Source organism: Podarcis pityusensis (assembly GCF_964106645.2).
Source record: "Podarcis pityusensis genome assembly, chromosome: 7".
NCBI classification, from domain to species: domain Eukaryota; kingdom Metazoa; phylum Chordata; class Lepidosauria; order Squamata; family Lacertidae; genus Podarcis; species Podarcis pityusensis.
Window position 1 is genome coordinate 24930578 of NC_138031.1, and position 14205 is coordinate 24944782.

Below are 14205 nucleotides of genomic sequence, written 5' to 3' on the forward strand. Positions count from 1 at the left end.
GTTTTAGTTCTGACTGTGCAATATTCCCCATTTAATATTTGGCCTACTCAACCTGTAAACAACCTGGAATTATGCAGAAGACTTTACATCAGACCATGCAAATGAAATAACTATGTTTGGGTATAGTAGACTTTATGTTGGCATTTGGGTAGCAGCAAAGGCTTTTTGCCAAAATTTCATCTTGGTGCCGTTATTTCCAGCAGCTGTTGTTTCATGAGCTTCGCTTCACTACATTTTGTGCAATTAATGAGCACTTGCTGAACACCATTTTCAAGTGGCTCAGCTTGTGGCAAATCAAAAGAAGCGTGCGAAGTATTTCAGTTAGCTTTCAAGTAACTTATTAAATAATTTTCTATAGCAGGAAAGCTGCCACTCAGTCTCTTGCAAACAACCAAGCGCAGTGTTATTTGCTAGGCCAAATGGTGAGATTTTATTGGACTAGCTACTCCATTATGCAAAGTAAAATAAAGTTTAATCTCCTGCCACACGAGTTTCTAATATCACACCCTTCCAAGGGACATCATGCCCCTCCATGCACCCTTTATGTTGTGCATCCATTGTAATTTGCGCTTATGACGGTATCCGGATGATTATACACAATCACGCTTCCAATACTGCTTGGGACTGCAGAAAGTTGAGATTGTACATACCACTTCATTTCCAACCAGGGAATGTTCCTTGGCTTGCTGCCAAAACCTTGCAACTTTTCAGACCACCCATTTCCTGGGGTTGTTTTTCCCTACCCTGCTTTTGTTGTGCTATAGAGCAAGAATTCCACTCCAGATGCAAAAGACAACATGTTAATAACAGGAAAGCATTGCAGAGCAACTAATAAAGCAGAACAATGTGTGGATGGTCCTGCATAAATCCAACACTTTTTCTCTTTTATTCCATCGATGACATGTTACACACTGTACCAGCAAAAGAAGCCAGTCCAGAGACTCAAAGCCCTACGTTGATTGTACAAGTTATAAAGATATAGGGGGATTGTGTGTGTGTGTGGTACTTTGGTTTTTTCACTTGCCCAGATTACTGCACTCTTTTCTTCACTGGACTTCCTTATTCAGGTTACATCCTCCCCTCTTCTGTCAGATCTTTGCGTCTCATGAAACCCCCTTGCCTCTTTGCCATACCCTCTTCTCTTTATCTTCTCCTAGTCTATAAGTTGGCTTGGTCACCCACCTTCCACATGAACCTCAAAGCGCTTGGCTTTTAAGGCTGCAGTGGTCCACTTCCTTATTAAATCTGTTTTTGAAGCTCCTCCTTGCTACTGCGGCATCCAATCTCTCTGCTATAGGATGCAAAGCATAATTTTTGCACCTTAAATAGAACAAACGCCATTCCAGCTTTTCATACTTGAGGCCTATGGACAGGACTAAAATCATTATTTGGTGCACATTAACTTCAGCAGTTCTGTTTTATCTACTGCAGGTTAACCTTCTCCCTACCCCTGGAATGGAGACTGGGTAGACCTCTAGATATTGATGGGACACATCCTCCCACCTGTCCTGACCATTGGCCATGATGGGTGGGGACTGTTGGGAGCTGGGGCCCAGCATCTGGAGGGTCACAAGTTCCTCATCCTTACTGTCCCTTTACTAAGCCCTATCATGCCTCCTTGTTCTTGTCCATCTTATACAGACTGTGTAGGACAGGGCACTTCCGTGTGGTCTCTGAAGCACCCCATTTGGCATGATGTCCAAAGCACATTCAGTGGGACTCAGGCGCCTGGAGGCCACTTCTCCCATGTAAAGAGTTGTGTGGTTGCACAGATTTCCAGGGAAGCACCAAAAGGCAAAAGGAGAGGATCTAGTTTCCTGACTCACCTTTGTAGCAAAGGAAGGATGCAAACATCTCCCTTCCCACCTGCTGTTTCTTCCCTCTCCTCGCATCCTTTTCTTTGGAGAAATGGTGGCCGCTGAACATACAGTTCTGGCCAGCTATTCTCAACCCCCACCACAGAGATAATGATGTGGAATAATTCTGTTACTTTTCAAGGCACACAAACATATCCATATTGCTTATTTCAAGGGCAAGGCATGGGTGGGAGGAATCATTCAAGTACACGGAGAACTGAAACTTTATAGTCATGTGAATTTGAGCCCTAAAGAAGTGGCCCATATTGATTAGCACTTAACATTTCACCAATGTGAAAAGAATTAACAACTGCAGGTACGTTTTCATTTTAATGAGGCTATAAACAGAGCTATTTCTCCCATGAAACTCTTGTTAGCAACCTTCGGGGACCTTTGTTTCCAACATATCCTTTTATCATATAACAGATGCAATTAGTAGCATGGCGCATGAAGTCGCCATTATACGAAAGAGAACAAAATAAAGTCCACAATGAAATATTTCAGTATTAGGCCACATGATTTATTCAGTAGTGTTTATGTTCCCAAATTACAATTTATGTCTATCCATGTAAGACTACAAAAGTTACCATTAGAATTGTCTGTGCTTATAAAATACCAACATTTTCTTTTCTCTCTCTCTCTCTCTTTACTGTTATATACTCATTAACACCAGTCTGCAACAAGTTACATAGAATCATAGGCACTTCAAAGGCTTTAAAAGACGTTTACAACTTAAATGCATTTTTTAAAGAACATTTTTTTAAAAAAGGATCCTTTTTCAATTCCTACTCGTACCTTCAAATTGCAAGAAATTAACCAACAGTGGCCATAGAAATTTGCAGCAACATCTTGGAATACTGTTAAGAGTCTTTGGGTTTGTATAGGCTTGTCAGTAGCTTACTGCAAAATCTCCCATAAAGAAGATTTGTTTTTGTACGGGTACGACTACATCGTTTGCAGTAATAGTCCAATTTTACACATTAATTTGCTGCTGTAAGTTTCAATGAAGCTACAGGAACACTGAGAAACAAAGCAAGGTGTAAAATGGATTTTCTGACACTAAAATTTATACAAAGTGGAGGTTAAAGTTTACATAGCTGAAAAAATACATTTACACTAAGAGTTACCATTATCTGAGTTATCCGAAGACAAATTGCACCATGACAACTACAAAAAGGCATTTTATTTTTATTTATTTTTTTGGAAACAGATAAATTAATGAAATAAAAACTAACTTGTAAGATCAATCAGACATGCTGACAAAAATTAAACAACTTTCATTGAACCATAGGATAAAAACAATCATTTTCATTTATGCATAAAGTTTTTAAATGATTCAGTGAACATCAATGGCTGTATAAAATAATGTTTTGCCACTGTTATTCACAGAACACTGCAAAATGTTAAGATTTTACTTTACATTTTCTTAAAAGGAATACATGAAAAGTTTTAAATACAATGGGATTTTTTTTATCATAAAGGTGCCATAAAGGCTCTTTAATGAAAAAAAAAGGTTTCTTCATTATTCTATGCAAAAAAAAAAAAAAGCTTTATTTAAAAAGTTCAGTGATCTCTTAAACAGAGACACTTAAGTTAAGAGTTTTATGCATAAAACTCCTTAGTAGGTGCCTTCTGGTAGGCAGCGCTGGATGGTTTGCGTTCTCCAAGGTCGTAGCTGCCTTCATCCTTCTTTCTCATGCGATATACCAAAAGCAAGATAAGGAAGATTGCAAAGAGAAAACCAATAACTCCACCGGCGATAACAGCTATGGAAGGGAAAAGAACAGAAGTTTCACCAGGAGCAGTGTATTGCCTCCAAGTTGTCCCCTCTCAAGAGAAAAAACAACCACCATCGTTTACCGAGTATCCCAACCTTTCAAAATGGCATTTCAAAGCAGCAAGCCTCAAGCCTGGGAACCAAGTGGAGAGGTTTCCTACCCTTGCCACACCTCCTCTTCCCAAGCCATGACCCTCACTGGTCCCGCTCTGCAGTTTCCATGAGAGGTTCGCCGGGCTGAAATGCATCCCTGAATAATGCAGTTTGCTTGCCTGAATAGGGAGGAGTATGCAAGTGTGCGTAGAAACCATTCTATTGCACAAAGGGTTAACAAAAATGTTGTTCCCCGTACTTTTGCTTCTGGCACTGCCAACTATGGCCCCTTGGAGCACTGCCATTGTAACATTTTAATTCAGTTTAGTTTAAACACGTAAATCGTGTTTATAACCCAAGCACGTTCTTAAGAGCCACCCAGATTATTTTATAGCCGAATAACTGTTAAGGTTCTGGAAGGGACGTTCTAAAATGTTCCTGAAGGCTTGACAAGCCCAGCCCCAAATATATTTACTTGGCTGCAAAATGCAAAAGGATTTGCTTCCTAGCATGTGTGAATTGCAGCCCTGGAGTCAAACTAGACAAGCAAGGCATGAAGGGTGCAATTCTCTGGTCCCAGAGAGAGTAGCCCAGAGGCCCACCTTCTGGGAGGGAGATCCACCACTTGTGGAAAGGACTGCGGCCACTTCCCCTCCACTGCTGGTGCGCCAGTGGCCAAGAAAGGGGTGTTCTAGGGACGGTGCTCAATATGTATTTTCAACACACGTTCTCTCAAAATGCCCATTTCTGAACACTATCTGAAAGCACGTGCCACCATTAAACACAATTCTATATGCTTTAAACCAAAAACCGCATTGCAAAATTTGAGGAAGTGTGAAATCCAGAGGGCTGGCAGTGTTCAGATCCTCACATTTGTCTGTGTGAGGTGCAGGTTAGGGTTTGTTTGTATCCGAATTCGCAAAGCTCAAAAGCTTCTAGCAGCCCCATCCCCTTTGCAAATGAACCCCTCAGGTGAAAGAGATTTGTTTTTTCTTTCATCCCTTGAGGAGGAGGTGAATGTCCTGGTGTAAACATTATTGAGATGCTAAGGAAAGGGCAGCAAAGCATTGAGAGGAAAAGAGTAATAAAATGGAAACCGTTCCTGTGTTGCAAAAGAGAAAAAAAGTGGGGAGACTGCATCATACCGCAGGGTGGGGAGGAACAGTGCTCAAAGCAACAGTCCTCCAATACTCCTAACAGCTATGTGAGTAGCTGCAGAGACAGTGAATACCTTGGCTTCAAAATAGAGCAGGAAGCTCCTTATTCTGCAGCTTATGAACATATGGCACCCACCTGCCAATACTTCTGTTCTCTGGAAAAGGTTTTCTGAGTGTTTTTGGGTGAATACGTCGGTGTCTTCACCTGGTTCGTTCTTAGCGTTTTTGTTTTCAGCATCAGGCTTGAGAATCTTCTTTTTATCAATCTCTTCAGGTGACTGTAGCACAAGATGTGGGAAAATGATGGCACAGAGTCAGTTTAGAGGGAGAAACAACAACCCGCAGCAGCAGTGACAGAAACCATTACCCTTTATGCATTCAAATTCTGTAATATATACATTTCCTATTCACTTGACACCTTTAGCTCAACTCTCTTGAGAACCTTAAAGGGGGATGGGGGACGGGGCAGAATTTGTCTCCTAAATTTCTAACTGGAAGCCTCAGACCCCTTTCTCAAAATAACACCTACAAATCAATGTGTGCTTATATAGATGTGCTTACCCCTATGAAATAAGAGTAAAATCAAATAGATTTGTTGCTACATGGTGCAACGAATGTAGTCTAATTCAGTTTAAACATTCTTTAACTGTGTAACGTAACGTGGCCTGTAGCTCAGTGGCAGACCATGTTCTTTGTATATAAAAGGTCACAGGTTCAATCCCAAACATCTCCAGGTAAGGTTGGAAAGTCCCCTCTCTCAAACCTGAGGAGCCATTGCCAGTCAGTGTATCCCAGTCTTCCCCAACCTGGTGTGATCCAGCTGTTTTAGACTACAACTCCTATCAGCCCCAGCTGGAGGACACCAAGTTGGAAAATAAGGTTGGTGTAGAAAGCATAGTGTAACTAGGTGGACCAATGATCTAACTTGGTAAGAGGCAACGTCCCATACTCTTGTTCCTATAATCTGAAAACAAGGAGCCTATTCCCCACAATTTAAGCTACGCCCAAAAACATTTCCACTGTTAATTTGAGGGAACTAGCCCAGTGTGCCAATAGCCCTCCAACAAAGCTCTTAGCGGCCATCAGTTCCTTTTGATATTTTGTATTTTGGCTGCCCTGTGTAAAACCCTTTTGAGTGTCAGAATTCGTAAGTGAAGCAACAAGCACATTCTGATAGGATTCACAGTCCATAAGAGGAATAGCCAACTGCTCGGTGATGCTTATTGGGTGCCCTGGATGCAGGAAACTACAGCAGCTTGCCCTACTCTTTGGTAGTTACTGAAAACTCTCCACTATGGTTTTTTTGCAAGTTTCAGGCCTTTGGAAGTATCTCTTACGATGCAACTCAGAATCATAACTTTGCAGTACTCTACTCTACCCCAACCTTTGCTTTCCTTACACACCTGTCTCCCTTCCCCACTAAAAAAAAAAAGGGGGGGGAGCTGGTTGGAATAGGGTTAAGGGTTAAAAGAGGGGAAGCAGTGGGCAGAGCAAGGCTTAAGCACAGAGTCTCCTGCCCACTCCCTTTCTCCTTGCAATAGCCTATTGCTACTTTGCACAACAGCAGAAAATGCAAGGCTGGGGATTCTACGCTTGTCACCAAGCTTTCCCATTTTAGCTGTAGGCACTAACACATTGGGGAGGTCACCAGCCTGAGGATGCTCAAGGAGGAAAATGTAGCACTGGGGAAGAACCCGGCCAAACTGTGGGCACCGGCGCCTTCTACGAGAGAGTAGCATCCAATATATTCTCAGATGTAGAGGAGGGATACACACGTTTCAGCACAGAAGACCAAAGCTCTGCATTTCTCTTAATAGACTGATATGATATCCAAGGGAGTTGTCTTTATGGTTAATCCACAGCTTTGCACTAAACCTAGTAAATCCTCTTAAAGCATACATCAGATGGCATTTAAGGTTAAATTATTATTACGGCAGCTTTAAAAACCAGCAAGAGGCTCCTCCCCTGCACACACCTTTGTTTGCGTAGGTACCTTGGTCTGCATTTTCAGCGTGGTTTTCTCAGTTCTGGGAGCATCGCTAGTTGGTGGCATCTTTGGAAGAGTTCTTGATGGCACCACTATGGGCGTGTTATCGCCTTCTTCTTCTTCTTCAGCCCCTGAAGCACAAGAAGAATATGAATGGAAACGCATCTGTACATACTTGCTCTGCTCCAGTTTATTGCCGATATTTGTGTGCTTTCCTAAAGGCTGTTTGCAATTTATTTATTTTTTAAAAAAATCTTTTCTAAAAAAACCATCAACATCGCAGTAAAATGTAAAATAAATATTGGCGCTTCTCCTCCAAGGAGCTCCAGGATAGCATATAGTTCTCCCCTCACCCCAACCATTTTGTCCTTACAACAACCCTGTTGTAAGATGACTTGAACTCTTCACAACATGCTGGTTTCCTATCTACAGCAGTGAAGGGGAACCCATGGCCCTCCAGATTTGACCATTGACCATACTGGCTGGGGTTGATGCAAGCTGGTGTCCAACCACATTTCCCCATGTCCCTGATCTGCAGGGGGGGTTTGCTTTCATAGGGAAGCATTCAAGCATGTGACACACCCCCTTCCAGGAACAGTTTGAGAATGTAATCTGGTGTTTGTGGGGACCAGCCCTTACTTATTCAGCAGCTGGCTAATCAAAAAGGTTCTAAACATTTACTGTGTCATTTATTTAGCTGTAAAAAGGACCGGATAGTTATCTGACCGATTATGTAGCAACTACTTTGCACTGAAATCCAAACACTCGTGACATTTTCTTTTATCTACCTAACTGATTTAATTCATCGAGATTTGCTCGGTAGTATTTGGCTTTCTTAGTTTAATTTTCCATTACTTCAGTACATTCAACTGGGGCAGGGGGAAAGAATTATATTAATCAAGCAGCCTGGTGCAACATTTTTTTAATTCCTCAGGGTCTAATCTAAAACAAAATCCCATTTTTTTGTCTTATCCCTTATTTATATGTAATAAATCCAACAGGATATCAGCGTTTAAAACTGCGTATCTCAACTCCGGAAAACATAAATGCACAATTCAACCAACAGGAAGCTTCAGAAAAGTTCAGGATTACTGTGTTACTATAGAAATGCACATGAAATTTCACAATCCAGGTGGGAGCATGGAAAGGGTAGCTACTGAAAGCTCTGTTTGTTCCCTGCCACACACTCAATATCTCCGCCACTCTAGGTAGCCCCGCCCCCACGCCCATCAAGAACATTATGCTCTCCATAAAAAATACTCTTTAACTGATATATGCTAATGAGATGCAATGCTCTTGCTTGTGGCAAAATTTATCAGGTGGTGTCACCTGAGCCACAATTACTTCTTTGTTGCCCAAACATTCTCTGTGGCCTTTAAATGCAGTGTGTCACCAAGGTCATTCTACTAAATGATACAGACACGGATAACAACATGGGGATTCTAATCTTCATCATAAACAGCATCACAGATTCAGCAGGTAGTCAACATACAGGCAATGACGGCTTTAGACACATCCAATATATGTGCGATTGCGCACATGTGCATTGCGCCAAATACAGAAGTGACCCAAAAAGTCACCAAAAGGGGCGGAAGGGGGTATCTGAAGGCTTTTTCAAGGGTGTTTCAAATATACACAGTTTCACTTAAATGCATGGTGCCTTGGAACGTAACATCCGCATAAATTGGGAGCTGCCTGTACAGTCATACCTCGGGTTGAATGTGCTTCGGGTTGAGCGCGTTCGAGTTGCGCTCCGCAGCAACCCGGAAGTAACGGAGAGCGTTACTTCCGGGTTTCGCCGCTTGCGCAGACGCTCAAAATGACATCACGCGCATGCGCAGAAGCGGCGAAAAGTGGCGCGCGTGTGCGCAGACGTGCCGTTGCTAGTTATGTTTGCTTCTGGATGCGAACGGGGCTCTGGAACGGATCCCATTCGTATCCAGAGGTACCACTGTACTGAATTTTCTGTACAGATTAGGTTTTTTCAGATTAGGTTTTTTCATGTTCTTGTTGATCAAGGGCCTGCTTCACACATATCAGCTGACCTGAGTGTATCAACACAACTTGTGGAGACCCAGGAAGAGAACATGGTCAGACTCTTCTAGCCCAGTAATGACTACTCTGCTTCCCATTGCTTGCTACCTGATTTTATTTCATTCTTAAGAAGCCAGGGACTGAACCTGGCCCATTTTGCATGTGAAGTGTATGCTGTACAATGGAACTATAGGACAAAGGCCATGTCCAGTCCTAACACATTTATCATTATGCAACATTGCTTTACCTGAGCCTGAACCCGAAGTATAATCATCGTCGTCAATTGGATAGACTCCTGATGCTTCTTCAATGGAGCTGTTGTCAAGATACAGGTCTTTATCGGAGGTCAGTGCTGCTCTCTGGAAATGATGGTGAAATACATGGTTAGTTCTTTGTTTCATGAAGCACAAGCACAACTTCTAATTTAATTTCATCCCAGTATATCATTAAATGAATTGAGGAAGCAAACGTCACAATAAATAGTAGTGGGAAACAGTGTTAAAACAAGTGCCATAAGAATATCCTTCATGGCCATTGTTGAACTGGGTTTAACAAAAGATGAGGTCAACATGGAGGCTATGTCCTCCTGTTTCCATTAGCCAAGATTTATTAATTTAAACTGATCTTATTAGACATGTTGTCAAAGTCTGTACTTTTTTGGCTTGAAATATGAAGCACAAGGACTTGTTGTGCTTGCATTAAATAAAAGGCAAGCATTATGACAAAGCAAAGCAAAATCTCTTTTCAGCTAAACTGTTTCCTTCCCTGTTTTTTTCTGAACATCAGTAGCCATGGGAAAATAATATTTCCCAGGGCTACCAACCTTTGGGCTGCTGTTACAACAATACTCCAGGAGAGAGATGTCTCTCATTCAATCCAGTATCCAAACAAGAACCAGGTAAGCAGCTGCAAGAAAGGAGTGTTGGCAGCTCCAAGGTGGGTTAGTTGGTGGAGAAAATTTGGGGGCTCAAGGATATAGGGATTTGGATGTTCCAGGGTTAGTGAGGGAATGATCTGTCCCTATAATGCTCCAGATAATATTATAATGGGTACCACAGCATCTAATTGCAGTTATAACAGAGCTCAATATAAAGTGAGTTATTCCCCAACTGTTTTCGGGAAATATTTATGTTTGCCGCTTCCAGTTACTGAGGACCAAGGGTAGAGAGCCTATCACTCATTTTTCAGATCTCATTCCAAGGCAGCCAACAAATTCACACCCAACACCACCTCACTAAAAATAGCATAAACACAACCAATGACAAGATCAGCAGTCAAACACATACTTTCTGATAGGCAGAGGTATTATACATACTCCCTCAAAATGAACTGACAAAGCTCCCAGTTATTAACTTTGAATCATTTAAAAACCAACAGGCCCCTTCATATATTACAACCTGAAACAGGAGGTTGACAGGCAGTTTAGGTGGAATCTCTTATAAGCAACTTGAACATGCACTTGTGCAAGAAAAAATGGTTTTAAAAAAATGAGAAAAGGGACAAAAACTGAGAAATGCTGGCTAGTGCTCCCTGGTCAAGTCAGAATAAGCAACAGCGCTTGATCACTGGAAATGGACTTTCATATTCTAACACATAAAAACAACATGATGGACTAAGTTTATTAAACATCAAAGATCCAGACAAGAACATATGAGCAATATTCTATGCATGTCTACCATAAATAGGTTCCCACTGGGTTCAGAGGAACTTACTCCCACCTAGGTGTGTACAGTTAGATCGCAATCTACATGCATTTAATTTGTGTGCATTCAGCTGAACGTGCATGGCAAAAATACTTTAAAGGAGGTAGGATTCCGGGGGAGGGGGGAGAGAGAGAGTTCGGCAATCCCACCCACCATTGCATCTATATGCTATTTCTGCTTGAGGTGTGGTCTCCGGAACGTAACCCTTGTGTAAGTTGCAGGCTTACTGTGTATGATTTTAGCGTCAGGCAGTGAGCGCAGGCCCCATGCAAGAGCCACAGAAACTCTGTTCAGTACACTCAGACAGGGATTGCATTCCCATCCATCAATTATTATCCCACTTACATAGATAGTTTTAAGAGTATAATGCTGGAAAATCCTCTGACCTAAATTCTTCACATATTACAAGCCAATGATCATTGGAGCCCAGTCTGGTTACTGACTAAACAGGAATAAATCTAAATCTAGGGGATGCGAAGCAGATTAATGTCCACTAAGCACTAAATACAGGTTGCTTCTCCTCTCAAATATGTGCTGAGTTTAGATTGCACATCTGGGAGTCGTTAGCTGTTTACAAGTCATCAACAAAATTAAAAAATTAAAGTAGTTTTACAGAAATGGTGTCACCCTAGACCCACAGTCAAGGTAAAGGCATCTTCTCTGACCACAGATATAAAGGGAGAAGGGAATAGGGGTATCAGAGTGCCACCCACCCTCTGCCCCTGGTTCATCTTGCACACGTATCTAAATAAAAGCATCCCAATCACCATTTCATAACAGCTGGAGAAAGACTATGATAAGCAAATGTAGGAAGCACTTATACTGCAGAACCACTGATTCCTTTAGGGCTACATAATCAGTGGCATAGCACTCATGCGCCTTTCAAATCTTCAGCAGGCAGCCTTATATAGTTTAAAGGTGGCATCGTATGTGTGCTCTCAGAGTGCTGCCACCTCTTCATTTGCTGCCCATGGGAACCATTATTTTACTGTCACCAAAGGCACTTTTATCAACATATGATATGAGCACCTCAGTTTATTTATTTTTAACCAAAAAACCACCACTGTGTGTACTGACCGTAGAATAAACCCCACGGTGGGTCAACATACTGAGGACAACCCTGTAAAGGTATATATTATGTTTCAGAGACACATAGCTGTTTTGTTTTACTAGGGAGCCTAGTTCCGTGAAAGAAGCTAGAAAAATTCACACAATCCTTATTAGGATTAGAACGCTCAGGAGTCTGTGTCAAAAAGTCACCACTGTTTAAAATTGGTATAAAGTCAATAAGTTATTTTAAAAAAATAACTCTGCCATTGTTCTCTGCCATTGTTTCCTCTTATCTGCTGCTTATGCGGCTTTTTAATTTTAACTTACAAAATCCTATTTCCCACCCCCCACCCCTGGTTAGTCACATTGGCAGTGCCACCCAATCAGGGAGCGTGTGGTGACTGTCATGATGCCGCAACACTGCATATCCTGTCTAAATTGGCTACGCGCTGATGCAATTCCTTCCTGAATCGGTGACATGGGTGATCCCAGTCAGTTGAGGGTATTGAACAGGATAACACCACACCATTACATAGCCAGCCTGATTTTGCTATGTAATTAAGTCATGAAGGTCAAACCGAGTCAGTTCAAAGTGAGGTAAAGGCTTATCAAGTACAATATAAAATCACCAAAGGAAAGGGCCCTCTTTAATAATAATAATAATAATAATAATAATAATAATAATAATAATAGATTAAAACTGTGCCTGCCAAATCCTATCTAATTTGCTTTCTCACTGGCCCACCATGATTCTCAAAGTCAATTCCCGCTACCTAAACAGTAACTGTATGCCACAACATGTATTTTTAGGATAATCTCTTAATTTGGGGCTTTAGCATTCCATACACACATATGTATGAAATATTATGTAAAATTCAATGAATGAATGCTGATAAAACCTGGTTTCTAGCAGGATCTATTTAGAAGTAGTGGAGGCTGGTCCATTAAAGCAAATGGGGAACTGCTCAACCAACTTCAGCCGGTCCTCACCTGTCTTTTTACTTACGACCAGACCAGGAAGTAGCTCTGTCTACTTGCTTCCTTCTCCATAATGCCAGTGTTACCATTACAGAGCTTACCAAGGAGGAGGATGGGGACAAAACTAGAATTAGTGGCTTCTGCCAGTCTTTGGCTCTGGCTCCACCTACTGTTGGCCTCCCTGCCTTCCACCCCAGTAATCCCAATAGGCACCAACCTCCAATGTTTAGAAGACTGTACTGAAGTACGTACATCTCTGAACAATGAGCCACATCATCCTTCCGTTAAGTTAGCATGTGTCTTGGCCTCTCCAAAGCCAGGGGAGTAACCTTCCACAATGGATGGTTTCCTACTAAGAATTTGGCTCCAGATTCTGTGTGCTCTGCCTAGCACTCTTTCCAATAAGTGAGACAGGAGAGGAAGAGAACAACACAGAACATCTGCCTGAAAAAAAACCGCTCCTCTGAGGGTGCTGAATGGTCCTCAGAAAGCAAGTTAAAAATTCATTGCTTCCGCTCCCATGCTTTTCCTGGTACCCAAATGAACCTAGGGGAGAGAGAGAGAGGGAGGGAGATTGCAGAGGTCTTTAAGACATGAGTTGCATCTGTTAATGTGTTTTAGATGGTGCCTGACACAACAGAGCTCTTGGCCTTACTAAAAAAACTTCTCTGCTCTAATGGAGGATGAGTGATGCCCTTTGGCTAAAGAGGCTTAGTGAATCTCATGGTGCTCAAAGACATTTTCTCTCTTGACAAGGCAATGGAATAGATACAAACTTATTTCGCAGGACTCCATACTGATATCTTATTTCAGCAAAGCTACGGCAGAAAGCAACAAGGAGGAAGTTTTATTGACCCAGAGGAAACAAGAGAGCTTCTCTGTGGATACTTTCAAAGAAACACACATCCCATTAAAAAAAAAAAGTGGCCAAGTTCGCTTGTAGGGCTGCAACTCAAGGAGCAGAAGACGTTTTAACACAGAGAGCTATCCTGCTCTGTTATTATGTACAAGTGCATGCCCACACATACAAAGCTTTAGGCTAGGTCCAGAACATGTGGAATGGCGGATAAAGCCAGTAGCATCAGAAGTCTTAGTACAATCCAGTGTTCTCCAGATGTTTGGGACTACAACTCCCATCACCCCTGGCTATTGCCCATGGAGTCTGGGGCAGATGGGAGCTGGAGTTTAACAACACCCAGAGGGGAAGATTTTGGAAGGCCTCTTTCTGTGGTCTGCTTGCCTGCGCAGAGCCTCGTAACTCAGTCGATCTCTCTGCCAACACTGCAAAGGGGCAATATGGCCTATGAAGTTCTGTTTGAATACCTCTAGCTGCAATGCCAACGGATGTGGGGTTTTGCAGTGCACTGCTGTGCTGAACTGAACAGGACACCTTGTTTTAGTCCTCCCCCCACCCTCTTAGATAGGAGGGTTTACTGTAATTTAAAATGACACACGGCTTATATAATAATGCTTTATAGTATTGAAGGACATTTGCAGATCTTCCTTATGTAAGCACGAAACAATACTAAGTCAGCATTTGTAATGTGCATCTGCAGTTGATTCCAAACTC

At 42.0% G+C, this 14205-nt stretch overlaps 1 protein-coding gene and 1 long non-coding RNA gene across 2 annotated transcripts in view; one reads left to right on the top strand and one right to left on the bottom strand.

Moving 5' to 3' along the window:
* LOC308481510 overlaps positions 1–14205 on the top strand; it is a 351692-nt gene that overhangs the window by 306040 nt on the left and 31447 nt on the right. The window lies entirely within an intron of this gene.
* The window catches only part of SDC2 (syndecan 2), a 64899-nt gene continuing 53048 nt past the window's right edge, over positions 2355–14205 (bottom strand). The window contains exons 2-5 of the mRNA XM_081013895.1: positions 9152–9263; positions 6859–7001; positions 5020–5161; positions 2355–3622 (exon numbers count right to left, since the gene is read on the bottom strand). Coding sequence (XP_080870021.1) covers positions 3459–3622; positions 5020–5161; positions 6859–7001; positions 9152–9263 — 561 coding nt within the window. The 3' untranslated portion in view covers positions 2355–3458. The remainder of the gene's footprint in view (positions 3623–5019; positions 5162–6858; positions 7002–9151; positions 9264–14205) is intronic.